Below are 14,324 nucleotides of genomic sequence, written 5' to 3'. Positions count from 1 at the left end.
GCAAATGCCAAGATAGGGCACTGTTATAAGTGGATTAGTAGAAAAATGGAATTGTGCTACAGAAGACTAGAATAGCAATTTGTTGAACCTATTCTGTTTATTTTCCTACAACACAACTGCGGCAGGGAACAAGACCTAATGAAGGGCTCAGGTTTTTGACAATAAAAAAGGTAACTTATTTTCAAAAGCTTGCATTAGTTACCGTTCACTTCAAAAATCAAAGTAGTTACAAAAGACTTACTATTTCCTCATACTAAGATCACAAAAGAGAGGACTTTTCAAAAGCATCTCTAAATCTCTACCACCATCTGAAGGATATACTGTGAAATATTAGTCCTACAAAACTGCGAGTAGACTTGTCCAAATAGATCTAAAAAAATCCTTTAAGTTCTTTAGGTTTAAGCTGGAAGTGTATGCAAGTTCAAAATTTACCAAGAGGCATTCTACTTTAAAACAATCTGATATTTTGGATAGAACCAAATGAGAAACCTAGCCTTCTGTAAACTAACAATCTCATATTTGAACTAGAACCGCCATCTACAAAGCAGGTTCTGTAGATCTTACCTTGTATTAGTTTAAGAGTTAAAGTATTCCCCAAACTCTTAAAAGTACAGGCAGTTCTTTGGGTATTGTTGTATCTCAAATTATGTTTTGCTTTTCCCCAATAACCATGAGACCTGAGTCACATGATTCATTTATTAAAATCCCGAATGCTCTAAATTAGGTTTGAGTCTTAATGGTACTTTAAATGGAAGGCAAAAGTAGAGTTTTCCATGTTAGAGTAGTGAAAATAAAGTTCAACTTACACAGATTGACTTGTGTGTTACAGAGCCTTTCGACATATCACCCAAATATTGAAGCTTGATTCTGAATCAATTATACACTTGTTCTAATTTGAGAAAAGACATTTGTAGTCTGACAACTACTCCCAGCCTTCTAGGTGAGGAATAACGGTCAGTTTAAGCTGTATTTTTATAGAAGTTTACCCTATCAGTTTCAGATCTATAAAAAAATGTTCACAGAAGAGTTCAAATGCTGTTTACATAAGGATCTGAAAATCTGCAGCTGTTAGACAAACCATTAACAACTTAACTAAAAATTAAAATTAAAGTTATATAGCTGTTCTGTACTGAAAAGTCTTCATGAAAGATAAGCTAATATTTAAAGTTCACATTTTCTGAAGGTAGGTGTGCTTATCACTTTTGGCTTTAGACCTCACTCAGCATAAAACCACACATTCTCAGTCTATTTGCCTGAATATCACTCTCTAGCAATATGCATTTCACATTTTAGTACAAAAAAATCCTACTATTTGAAATTAAGTATTTCTTGATCTGAAAAATATTCAGAAGAGCTAATAATCTTTCTTTAAGGAGAAAAATTTCAATTGTTAGGAAACTTAATAGGTAACTATTGTTTTGATGTTGGTAGCATTGGCTGAGACAGTATATTTAAACTGCATTTTACAAAGCTACCTCTTAAATACCTTCATTAATAATAGATATGTTTATAAGACAACTTTAAAAGACTGGAAGTTTACAAGAAGTTTGGTGAATCTTACTAGATTTGACTTACCTTATCCTAGAATCAGCTCCTTTATACTCATTTACAGTCGCTCTTAGTTTGAATACAGTTGCTGAAGCTGAATACTCTCAGAAAAAGTGATGCAGTAATAGTTGCACTGACTTCACATACAGTAGGCAACTTTTGATTGCCTCCGATGTAAAAAGCTGCGACAGTGCTATATGCTTAGTGCCATAGAAATATGAAAACCAAGAGTTTTCCCTAATGGATCTATAAATACACATACACAGAGCAAGTGTTCAGCTGATTATACGACAAAAGCCATTTGCCTTTTCCTGTATTGTCTTCAGTATATTTGACTTTAAACAGGGATCTTGAATGTAAGAACTTCATCGAAGGGGTCCAAGTGTAAAACTAACATTTGGCCAAGAAAAGGAATAATCCAGTATGATACCCAAAAGCTTCATGACTTAATGCCTTCACTTGAAAGAATTAACTTCTAATCTTTCAATTAATAGAAACTATAAATACTTACTGTAATATCCATAAAGTACAGTGTCTTCAATTTGTCTTGAAACATTAGCATCAGCCCAGTCCTAGCAATAAAGGATAAAAGCATTTTAAAAAAGAACACTTCAACAGCATCCTTAAAGAACTGGAAAACTTGCTTTTATGAATTGCTTAAGTGGTGGGCACTAAGTTTGTTCATCTTAAACCCTGGAGTCATAAGTGGCCCACTTTCTCCCTAGATACCATGATCTGATACAGTTGCTTCAAGCATTAGCATTCTCACCAACAAAACTAGTTTTGACTGGAAAACATCTCTTAAGATAGAAAATGAAGACGTTAAAGGCCTGTTTTGCAGCTCTTTAGGATATGCATGTAAAGCATCAATGGAATTACCCAATGAAGTGACCAACTTGTTTTAGGTCAAAACCCCACAAACATAGGTAGTTTTATGTAAGTAAGGCTGATACTGGAAATTGATAAGATTGCAGCTCCAAAACACCGAGTTTGGTATCTGCTCAACTATCTCAGCTGTAGAAACAGGGTCACAAGCTGGTTTGTGAACTTGCCCCAGAAGTCAGAAGATCAAGACAAGTGTTTGGCTAGCTGTGACTAGAAAGAGCCAGAATCTATTTTACAAGTAGAGACTGCTTTGCTAGGACTTTACATTGAAAAAATTGACAGTTTAAAAATAGCCATGCATATTTGAAAAACATCTGTTTCTACAGAAGTCTAGATACTGATCCTATATAAACTCTCCATGTTTCCAGTATTTAATTCCTGTTCAACAGGACTGAAAAAAAAAACTAACAGTATTTTATTTGTTACAATGTTACAAAAGGATCACTCAAAACCAAAATAGATAAAAAGGCTACTTCTAAAAAGTTACTGGTGAACTGTTAGCAGTAGTACAAATAAATGTGAGTGGAGCATACATGAATAAGTATAGGATAGTTTTATAAAGGAAAGATTTTAAAGATATTACAGACCAGAAGAGGAAGTAGCTTTGGAAGCTACCAAGCATGTTGTACTAATTCCCACAGTACATTGATATTTGTGCCTAAGGTAACTAACCACAGTTTATCCACAGATTAACAGACACTAAAATTTGCAGGGATGTAGCAGCAGAAATACAAGAATAGCAGATAGCAGACTAAATACAGAGACTGTAAGCTACAGAGCATAATACAAAGCTAACCTAAGCCATCATCATCTCTTCAGTAGAACTATTAGACTAACTAGTTTGACAAAGGCTTGCATCATAAGCATAAAAGTTATTTGATTACTCTTGGACACTAAAAAGCTCAGACACTAACTGCACTTCAACAGAATTTCCAGGTCCAAGTACTGAAGCTCTATACAGAGTAGCAAAGGACAAACTGCTTTCCTGCAGCTCCTATCCAGTGTAACATGCTTATTAAAATGCTAGAGTTCATTTTTAGAAATTAGCAGATAATCCTTTTGAAAACTTTTGACACAGTACAGAATGCAAGTGACCTATAAAGGCATTTAGGACTTTGATTTTTAGAGTTCTTCAAACTTAACTGTACCAATATCTATTATTTGATGAAGTCATTTTTTTTTTCCAAAACTGAGTTACATAGCAGTTCTGGGGAATTGTTTTCACCATTAAGGATAAGCAACCTCAGCCACTACCTTCAGCTTAAATTGCAGGAATAGCCCTATTTTTACCTCTTCAGCAAGAATCCCAATACAGACTAAAACTAAGCTATCCCAGCTCTGCTGAATTCTAGCACTGTACAGCAGAACAGGGGAAATAATTCTAGTTGTATTGAACCCATCAAGAAGGCTGAGATTCTTGCTCCCACTTACTGCCCACCAGGACTTACTGATTAAGGAAGCTTGACAGTTCATAGCATGATCATTGTCAGCCAAGCTCAAGGACTGCATCCAGAGGTCTAAGACCACCTGTACATATGTAATCAGTTCTGATCAATTCTACAACATACGTAAGTCTTTTGAGGGACTCTGGCTACTTGCAGTCAAAGTAATTGTCCAGAAGCAACATTGCACATGCCAACACAGCAGAATTAGTTTGAGTGGGGGGATCCAAAGCTGCTTTCTATTTCAATGTGTCATGTCTTTTTTTTTTTTGGGGGGGGGGGGGAAGAGAGGTGAGAAAGGACAAGTTCAAACCCCATCAACTGGGGTAGAGAGGCATAAGGCATGCACTGTTACATAAAATACATAAGTGAGCAAGATTTAAGATTGCACAGGATAGCTCTCAGAGAACTGAACTGGAAGTTCTTATATGATGTTATCTCCTATGGAATAGGAACTGGATGATACATAACAGTTCTCCTGAGAAAACAAAAATGCTATCATCTTAAGTTTAGTACCACCTTCTTTCACATTATACAATAAGGTTCCCAGTAAGTCACTTCAAGTGAAACTTTTAAAGTTTACTGTCTGAAGTAAGCTGGGTGGCATAACCCAGTTGGTATTTTTTGAAGAAATACATGCACTTTTTGGTGTTCAAAAACCAAGAAAGGATGAGCTTCCAGACTTAAAGGATGAAAAATATTTTAGCAGAAAATACAGAAGTTACTTTCATAAATCTTTGAGTCTTTCCTATGAGCAACAGTAACATTCAAAATCCATGCCAGAAGAGAGTAAGAAAAGTAACAGTAAAATCCACAGGTTAAGGTTAAAGTGGTACAGGCACTTTGAGAAAGAAGTACCTGATAACTGAAACTTATGAGTTTAACTGCCAAACAACTCCTGCTTCTGTAACTAACACACCAGAAAAACGTTAATAAGATTTAGAACAGGAAACAAAAGTAGCACTTAGAATTCCAACAACATATCAGCTTACACATGTAACATGTTACTAACACATTAAGTAGAACTGTACTTGTAAAACAGACTGATCTAGAAGCTCTTCAAATGAGTTCTAAACTGAGTCTGTTTTCCTCTTCACTTGTTAAAGCCAAGAGGTGATAAAGTCCCAAGTGTTTTAACTTCCATGAATATGGGCACATTAAACTTGCAAGACACACAGGAAAAAGCTTCATTCAATGCACAATAGATTAAGGTGAAATTTCAGTCTTCAATTGAAGTTTAAGATATGAAAAGATGACTCGAAATTCTCTAAGACCAGCAGAATTTTAGTACTGCACTGTTCTGCTGCATTTTGTTCTAACAACTTCTTTGAATAACGTTGGTCACTGAAACCATTACTTTCAAATTTTACCTGTTTAACCTGTTCTAGTTTACTGAACAGGTATCATATTAGCTTTAGAATACTTGAAAGTGTATTGCATTGACAGGTATGTGATCAACAATATATTTCAAGGATGTGTAACAAGACCAATGTCCTGAACTATTACTGTAGCCATTCCTTAACACAAAACAAGTTATAACATTCACAAAATTCAAACACTGTTACAAGTGTTAAAAGCATATTAGTACAGTGTTGCTACAACACTGATGTAAACAAAGTTAAGACAGCTTTAGTTCACCCAAAAAGCTAAAAAATAAAAGCTTCTTCTACGCACAGATGCAGAAACTCTTATTTTACCCATGCTCTGGTATATTTAGTCAGCACAATTACTACAACTCTAGAAACTTAAGACAAACATACCTTTAAATCTTTCGAAAGACTTCACTGTTATCAGTTAATAAGGACTCAGTTCTGACAAGAAGCTTTTAGTTATGTTTGTGGAACATTGAGAAACACTTGTTTTCCCCAATAACATGAACAGAATATAACAGAAGTCACTAGGAACATTTTGGACAAGTGTTTCATATCATATGTAATTTCTAGTCAGAATAGGAAGCATAGTTCCAGTCTAAGTGTTTCTAGGCTTCTTTCTAGAAAATTTAACATTTCCTGTAGTCTTTTAGCAGCTATACAATAAGCTTCCAAGAGGCTTAGTAGAATTATACTATCTGTACATATTGTACTGTACTACCTAGTCTATATTGTACTATCTTAGTAGAACTGTTCACAAAAGTCATCTCCCAAACATTCTATAAGTAGTATCTATTTAAGGAGACTATGGATTCTGACAGCTTCTGTTTAAAGGAGGAACACTGATCAAGCATAAATCCATTTTTGTGGGGTGTTCAATCTAAGCCAGACCAAAAGTAGTATCACTGGCTTTTAATTTCATAATAGCAAAATCCATACATTTCAAAACCCACACATTTCAAAAGAGTTGTGCCCATCTCCCCTGCCTTCTGCAGTCTCAACAATGCAGAAAGAGCAGAACACATCTATGAAAGCTTCCTTATTTCAAATTTGTCTTTTTGCTGCAAAGCAGGATCAATTTTTAATTATTTGAGGTTCATAGGTCAGACATCATGTGTTCCTAAAGCAATCTCAAGTCTTTAAATGAGAGTGGGATTTTCTGTTCATGGAGTGTTATCAAATCAAACAAGCTTTTAGATCAAGCAGCAGATCACCTCCAACTAAAGTCTATTGCACAAGCAAAACACTATCAAACGAAGACTGCAGAATCTTTCAGGATGAAATGTTGCTGAATACCATCAAGACTTTCAAGCTTGTGAAAAAGACTAAGAAATCTTTTGACTAGTACTAGCACTAACAACTTGTTTTGCTTAACAACTCTACAAGCACACACAAATCAAAGCAACCTCAGCTTCTAGAACAGATAGTGTTACAATAAATTCCATCATACATGAACAAGCAAGTCTGCCAGATCCCTGGATTACTCCTTTCCTAAGGACTACACAACTAGTGTACAAAACTTTCTAATCTCAGATCTGCTCAAATCTCTTGCCATAAAAGCACTGTAGCACCAATCCTTAAAAGAAGTACAGTGATAGAAACCAACAGGTACCAGATGCCAGGAGCCACTGTTCATAGTGAAGGATAGACTTCATATACTAATTGGGCATTCAACTAAGACAGAAGACATTATCATCAAAATGGACAGAACCACAAAGTGAACCAAGTCTGGCCAAGTTATGGCCCACACCAAAGCAGACTTCAGAACACTCAGTGGAAAAAGGACGCAGAACAAGCAGCTTTAAGTACATGCATCCAGAAAGCAGCATCAAGAACAGTCATCCGTCTGGCTACTACACTTAGGATAATTAGGAATGCCAAACCTTAAATCCAGGACACATCCTGCTATTTAATGAAGGTGCATAAAAATCAATGAGCACTCAACAAGCATCTGCAGTAGTCTGACAAGCCTTGACTTCAATCTAACTTCCGCCATTAGTACAAAAAGATTTTCTGCGAGTTAGGTACAAGTTTGTTCAAGAAAAGCTCTCGAAACTCTCTACAGGTTGACAGTAGGATCAGACTAATAAGCCTGAAACAAAAGTCCACATAGAGTATCTTTGAATACAAGTTGAGAATCCTTGTTTCTTTTTCATTCTGACAGGATTCAGCACTGACACTGGAAATTAACGGGGGGATGGAAGAGTAGAGTATGTACAGCAAAGAATTGTTTACCCAGTATCTGGATACCTACCGCTACTCTTTTTGAATAAGAATCTTTCAACTGGATGTTTTGGAAGCTTGAAGAACTAACTATCTAGTAAGAACACTAGCTACACGTGCTATCGGGAAGTATTTGAAGCAGATCCAAAGAACAAGGTAAATAACCTAGTGAAGACTTATTCAGCTCTGGCTTTCCAAAACAATTTATTCTTGCCAAATTCATGGGCCTTCAGTAGGTCCCAGAGAGCACCTTAGAGGAAGTGAATAGAAAGGGGCAATCTCTTGGAAATATTGAGCCCAAACTAGGCCATTCTACCTGTAAAGCAATAGGAGAAAGGAAGTAAACACTATCCAGGACATGGCCAAGATCTTCAGAGTTCATGAAGAACTCATGTCAAGAGTTACCAAATCAAAACTATGTTTAACATGTAGGTCCCTGTGGTTCTGACTTCAGATCACTCTTTACCCAGAAGGTCAGATTTCAGGACTCCTGTTGGTATAAAGTGTATTAGTAGTCAGGAAGACCTCATTACTACTACAAAAAAAAAAAAAAAAAAAAAAAAGAAACTCATTAAGCTGAACCACAGAAATGAGAACAAATTTCTTCAAGGTTGCATGGAACTTTCAGTTCAATAGAGACAGGACATCAGAACCATACCACCCACGCATCAGGAAGTGACTAGGACTGTGAAGTCTCAAAAACATACACAACAGTACTGCAATGAGACTGATTTTACAAGTAGCATGGAAGCCTGCTGCTTTCAGGTTATTATTCATATCACAGCATGTACCCATTAAAACAAACATAGTTTAGAAAAAAAAAATCAGTAAAGTACACAGCATTCATTCTGCTAATCTTATTTCCTTAAATAAGACAGTAGTGATTTTACTACCACATTTGGCCTATTTCCCTCCAAAATTTCTCAAAGAATGCATATGTTAGCAAGTTAGATCTCCAATTCTCTCCTTTCGATGCAAAATTCCACTTCATGTCTAGGACTTACTCAGGCATTTTTCAGCTTGGCCAATTCAAATCATTTTGGTGGCTAGTTAGATTATCATTCCCAGTGATCTGCAAGCATCCTACTGAAAATATGAAAAGTGTCTTCCAAGTTCCACATGCATTTGTTATGAACAAATAATGTTTGAAGATAAAGTTTAACCAAAGCATTGAATAGCTTTACTCTGTTAATACTTAGCAATAACATCACAAAAACATGCCATAGTTAATTCTGAAAGCCTCTTATGACTTAAATTTGCAAAAACTCCAATCAAAAAGCATTATGCTGGCTGCAGGCTAGTTTCTAGACACTAGCAAGGTTCCAGGACCTGGTTTCACTTTTGGGAGTAGATAGAGTAGGCAGGGAACACAAATAGTACTTGTTTGAAATGAGCACAGAATCAGATTCATTTAGTCAATGAAACACCTACCACTGACCAGTTAGTGAATCAAAATTTCTGAGGAATATGCAGCAATTCGATGTCTACTTCAGCTTTAAACACAGGACTCGAGAAAAGTAACAATATTGTTAAGTTCAAGGTACAGGTACCAGTTCAGCTGTAGACAGATAGTAAGCAAACCTATGCTTTTTAATTACATCTGCATTTATTCTACTACTAGATAATGACTTTGTCTTGACTACTGCTGTGCTAAAGAATCTAAATAGGTAAAGGAAATTAGTAAAACTATCAATTTACTCCTCACATCTTGTTTAAACAGCTTCTCTGATACAATGTAAGGGTGCTCTGAGTGTAATCAAAAAAATTTTGCCTTTAGCTGGATGTACTGAACAGCATATCACTTAAGAATGAGTTTATCACAAGTATTCCTTGACATACAAATCCATCATAAGAATACTCTTTTCAGGCTATATTAGTTCAAGATTGTAAAGCACTAGAAAGAAGCTAGGTAAAGAGAGGAGTCAGGAATCTCCATCTAAACCTCAAAATTGAGAGCGAGACTTCAACCACCTTCTCTAAGTGGCAAAGTTATCTAAAACTGGAATGTAGAACTATTACAGGTACCAGACACTAAGTGCACTGCTATAAAACAAGACATACTGGTACTCAAGATTAAGTCTAGTGTCCTGCCCACTCATTTATTTCATAGTCAATCCCTCACCACTTTCATGTCTTTCCCTACATGAAATTAGTAGCCTCAGAATCAAAAATAGGTTTTCACAAAAAGAAAGAATGAATATAAGTTCTTTCTTGCCATCTCCCTGCAGAAGTTGCTTAGAACTATGAACATATGCCTAAAGACAAAGAAAACTACTTCCAATAAAGCTAAAAAATGCTTGGAATCACTCCCTAGAACAGATGCTGGAAGACCTGCATGTGCATTTGGGATTTGTTTAAAGCTTCTGCAGCAGAAAACTTTCCTGAAGAATCACTACTGTGTTGTGATGATGCATCATCATTGTAATTGTTCATGACAATCTTGAAACATTACATATCAGTTTGCAGAGCAAACCCCCACAGCTTATAAAGACAGTAGTTCAGTTAAGGCACTATCAACCAAGAAAAGAGGTTACTGTATTTTCCATTCCTTCAGAGTTCTCTGGCTCTTCCTGCTTAAGTACACACCCAATAGGTTACCTCAGTGTCCACATTTAGATAGATTTAGACCAATACAGATTTACCATGTCAGTGCCTCAGAACCAGAAGGAAAGCTAGCAAAAAGAACTGAAGTAACATTTTGATGCAGATAGGCGATCCAGTCTGCTCTTCAATAGCACCAAATTCTGTTCTAAATTGCTGTGTTATGACATAGAATAATACCTAGAAGTTGGATTTGAAGCCTAAGGATGATAATAAGCACTCATTTTAGCACAAAAGCAGAGAATATAATGCTCAAAGAGAGCTAGAATTTGGGAAGTCTGACAGAAAATATAAGTGAGCACTGAAATCTAACTCAAACTAGATATACTCTTGTATTTGCAGTGCTAGTACCATGCCTCCTAAGAACTTCAAGCAACAGAACAGGTATTAACAGTTTTAAACATTTGTATGACCTAAGGTAAAGCAAGATATGCCCTCTTTCAACATAATAAGAATCACTTTTCCTCAAGTAGTTATATTTTAAAACAGGCCATTACCTTAAATGTACCATTTTGGTTTTTCATATACGAAACCAAGAAGATGTCCACTGGTAATAGTGCTGATGAGATAAGAGCAACTGCTAGTGCAAAAATAGCCGTTATGGTAGAAATTACTTCGCTTTCCCGTCGACTCTGATACTTGCGCACATAAACCCAGCAGAAAATGAGAATAGCCTGAAATAAACAGAAAAAGATAAAGTTGCATGAATAGGATGATAGAAGTCAGCTACTTAAGTTGGACCCTATTATTGGCACTGATTACCAGGATAGCATCAACACACCTTTTGAGTCTTTTCCCAAGGGCCAAGGGAAGCTCCCCAGCCCAGAGGGGGCCAGGAAGGCAACAGAGGGCCAAGAGAAGCTCTCCAGGCCAGGCTCAGTACAAGGAAGAAAAGGGCCAAGGAAGCACCCTGGGCCCAGTTGGGAGGGGAAGCAGGGAAGCACTCCAGGGAAGCCAGGGTTATGTGGGGCAAAGGGAAAAGGTGAGCAAGCTCCCCTGGCTGGCCTTGGGCAGGGGAACTGCAGGCATGGAGGTGGGAAAAGCCAGGGCAGTGCCGACCTGTCCCCAGTCTGTGGAGAAGCAGCAAAGAACGAGTGAAGACCTGTGTCAGCCTCCAATCGGCCCTCGCCCTCTCTTCTATGGCCTTTCTCCCCTTCTCCCTCCGCAAGCGGCCGGCCGCCCGGGGAGCCCGCACCAGAGCGGCCGCAGGGAGGCACTGGCAGGGCTGGCCGGCCCGCCTGAGAGGAAAGCAGGACCGCGGAGAGCCACTTCTTACCAGCAACGCGAGGCCGAAGAGACACCAGCCCGTCAGCAGCTCGGACGCTGCCGCCGCCATCTTCGCTCCCGTCAGCCACTGCAGCCGGGCAGCCCCTGGGGGCGGAACCTTTAAAGGGGCGGGCAGCTCCGTCGCTATGGCGACGGTGCTAACAACCGCCTGTGACGTCACGGGGCGGGGCCGCCGGCGGCGGTTGGTTTCGCTTTCCCTCGCAGCGGCGATGGCAAACCCAGCGAGCGGTGGGCGGAGGGAGAGCCACGCCAGGCACAGCCCGCAAGAAAGAGAAAAGGGCGTGTGTGAAAGAAAAGATACACCAAGAGGCCTACAACGATCTTAGTTGTTTGGACCCCCGTTTTTCTCCATTAAAGTACTTAAAACCTTAAGTTTTAAGTTTCATACAGTTTTCAAAAATAAATAAAGTCCTGCCCGCTACCTGGCTTCCTCGGCATGCCGGGTAGGCTTACAGACGCGGGCACGCCGCCAGACGCGCAGATCGGCGTGCGCAGCGAGCCGAGAGGCCGCTCTTGCCGCGCCGCTGTGAGGGCAGGGCAGGGCAGGGCAGGGCAGCGCGGCGGCCCCGTGCGGGCCGCGCCGCGGGGCCCGTGGTCCCCAAGGGAAAGAAACCCCGGGATCGGGAGGCTAGTGTGCGCGGCGGCCGCGCCTCCGCCGGGCTTTCATATGGCGTCGGGGCAACCAGGGCGGCTCCCGAGCCGGGTGCGGACCGCCGCCACGCCGATCGCGCGGCTCCGCGCTCGCGACGCAAGGCAGCTGCAGGCGGGCGGCGCGCGCATGCGCGATCTCCCCCCTCCCCCCCCCCCGATCACGGAGGCGGTGGCGGGCGCGAGGGGAGGGCGGGGCTGCGCGGAGGGCGGCGCATGCGCTCTCGGCCACCGGGGTGGCTGGGGCCGGGAGCGGCTGCCCCGTGAGGCGAGGCTGAGGGAGCAGCGCTGGTTGGGCCGGGAGAGGAGCGGGGCTTGGGGCAACCAAAGAGCAGCGCGCCAGTGCCTGCGGGGAGGTCGCTGAGAAGAGGGAGCCAGGCTCTTGGCTGTGGTGCGTGGTGGGAGGAGGAAAGACAGCAGGCGAAAAACGAGCCAAGTGGATCAGGCCTGTTACAGGACAGAGCGTTTCACCACGCGGATAGTGTTGATAGAGCACGTTTTCCAGGGAAGTTGGGCAGTCTTGAAGAGTTTCTTACCTGATGACATAATGCGCTGAGCAACCTGGTTTGACTTGATAGTCAACCCTTCTTTGAGCAGGAGGATGTTGGGCTGGATGATTTCTTGGAATCCTTTCCAGCCTAAATTCCATGATCCAATGAGATAGCCCTTGAAAAGCAGTTCGGAAACAAGGAGATTCCTATAGTGAAAATTAAGAGAGAGAAACTTTTCGGACAGTTTTACTGAGTAAATACACCGCTTATGGGTGGTTTTGTTATGTTTTTTTTTTAAACAGATTCATTGAGATTGAAGGGAATTAAAGGCAAGAGGGCGTTTATCAAATCTCTGTGTTTATGGCATCTCTCTGTGTGTGGCAGAAGCAGAACATGAAACAGCCCTGCAGGTACTAACAAACTAAAAATCTCTTGTATGAGTCCTGACATTTATAAATGCAGGATGGTATGCACATGCACAGTTTTTCTCAAAGAATGTGTAGCTATTAATGTGTATTATGTTCATCACAGAAAATATTTCCCTGGGTATCATTACTATTAAATATATAAGTTACGGTTCAAAATTATCCTAGATCCTATGAAGAATTAAAAACTTAAAGAACAGTGCTAGAAGTATTTCTTTTCCCAAATGTGAAGTAATCTGCCTTTCAAGTATATAAAGATTTTATGAATTTGACAACATTGCATACCTTTATCAATAAAATACTGAAATAGTGAATATCAGAGATGCATAACTAGTTAAAAATTAAGGCTGTTGTATAAAAGAAATGCTATAGCTATATCCTGACTGCAAATCTTTTTCCTCTGTCTGAAATGGTTATCCAAATATTTAGCTTGCTTTAGTAAATAAACCATAAGAGTAACTTTGGCATGAAAAAAAATTTTTCCTCTCTAATATGACTAAAATAAACAGTTAAGAGTTTATGCGGAGTCTATTAACAAATCATAAAAAAATTCAAAATTCTATAAACAGTTTTCTCAAAGAAAAAAATACTATTTATCTTTGAGTCTTTTGTTAAAATCTTCATATATTTTGCAGTAAATTATAATTTTAAGGAAATAAGCATCACTGTCAGATGCATTCCTATTTGGTAAATATTGTTGCTAACCTAATTGTATTTAGGTAAAAGGCAACCTTTTCAAGGTTTCAGTGAGAATTATTCCATGTCCTCACATGTAATTGATTACTGTAATTCATAGTTTAAAAGAAGAACTTTGATTTTTGTCTAAATTGATTTTATGGTTTTACACACTGTATAGACAGAGAATGGAGACTTAATACCATGTAATCTCTAATAGCTGTCCTTGTGGGTTTTTTTTTTCCCGTATTCCTATAAACTATACAGAGTTTATAAGCTTAAAAACATTTTATCGCATATTCTAATAACATATAATCAATAGATCTTTCTCCGGAGAACACTCTACAAATAGAATTCAGAGGACTAGCTTCTTTTTTTCTTTTCTTTTTTTTTTTTTTCTTCCTGTTACTGGGACACTGCAGGTGTCAAGTATATGCAAAAATGTAAAACCCCCCCATCCAGTTTGATAGCAAGGCTAGTATTCTTTCTTATATAGTGATCTTTCACCTGTGCCTTGTGTCAGTGAAACTATAAACTTCAGGCCTAACAATGGTGTCCAAATGATGTGTGAACTTTGATGCTGTCTTCTGGAAAGATGAATTTCATCCCTTGTTTTGTATTCCTTGGAAACTTGAGACTCACATTCTTGGCTACATCTACACTGTTCTGTATGAGGGTACTAATGATCTATTTAGGGCTGGATTTCCTGACTGTTCACATAGTCTACCT

General features: G+C 39.2%; 1 protein-coding gene across 4 annotated transcripts in view; it reads right to left on the bottom strand.

Annotated features, from left to right (window-relative positions):
* LMBRD1 (LMBR1 domain containing 1) overlaps positions 1-11,421 on the bottom strand; it is a 68,857-nt gene extending 57,436 nt beyond the window's left edge. For all 4 annotated transcript variants that reach the window (XR_009958023.1, XM_062572863.1, XM_062572864.1 and 1 more), the window contains exons 1-3: positions 11,346-11,421; positions 10,567-10,743; positions 2,060-2,120 (exon numbers count right to left, since the gene is read on the bottom strand). Coding sequence is in view for 3 of the 4 variants with exons in the window: in XM_062572863.1 (XP_062428847.1) it covers positions 2,060-2,120; positions 10,567-10,743; positions 11,346-11,405 (298 nt within the window). In the remaining variant the exon portion in view is untranslated. The remainder of the gene's footprint in view (positions 1-2,059; positions 2,121-10,566; positions 10,744-11,345) is intronic.
* Positions 11,422-14,324: the final 2,903 nt, after the last annotated feature.

The sequence above is a fragment of the Rhea pennata genome, chromosome 3 (assembly GCF_028389875.1).
Source record: "Rhea pennata isolate bPtePen1 chromosome 3, bPtePen1.pri, whole genome shotgun sequence".
NCBI lineage: Eukaryota > Metazoa > Chordata > Aves > Rheiformes > Rheidae > Rhea > Rhea pennata.
The sequence above is the reverse complement of the archived record's forward strand: the minus strand, read 5'-3'. Positions and strand labels throughout refer to the sequence as shown.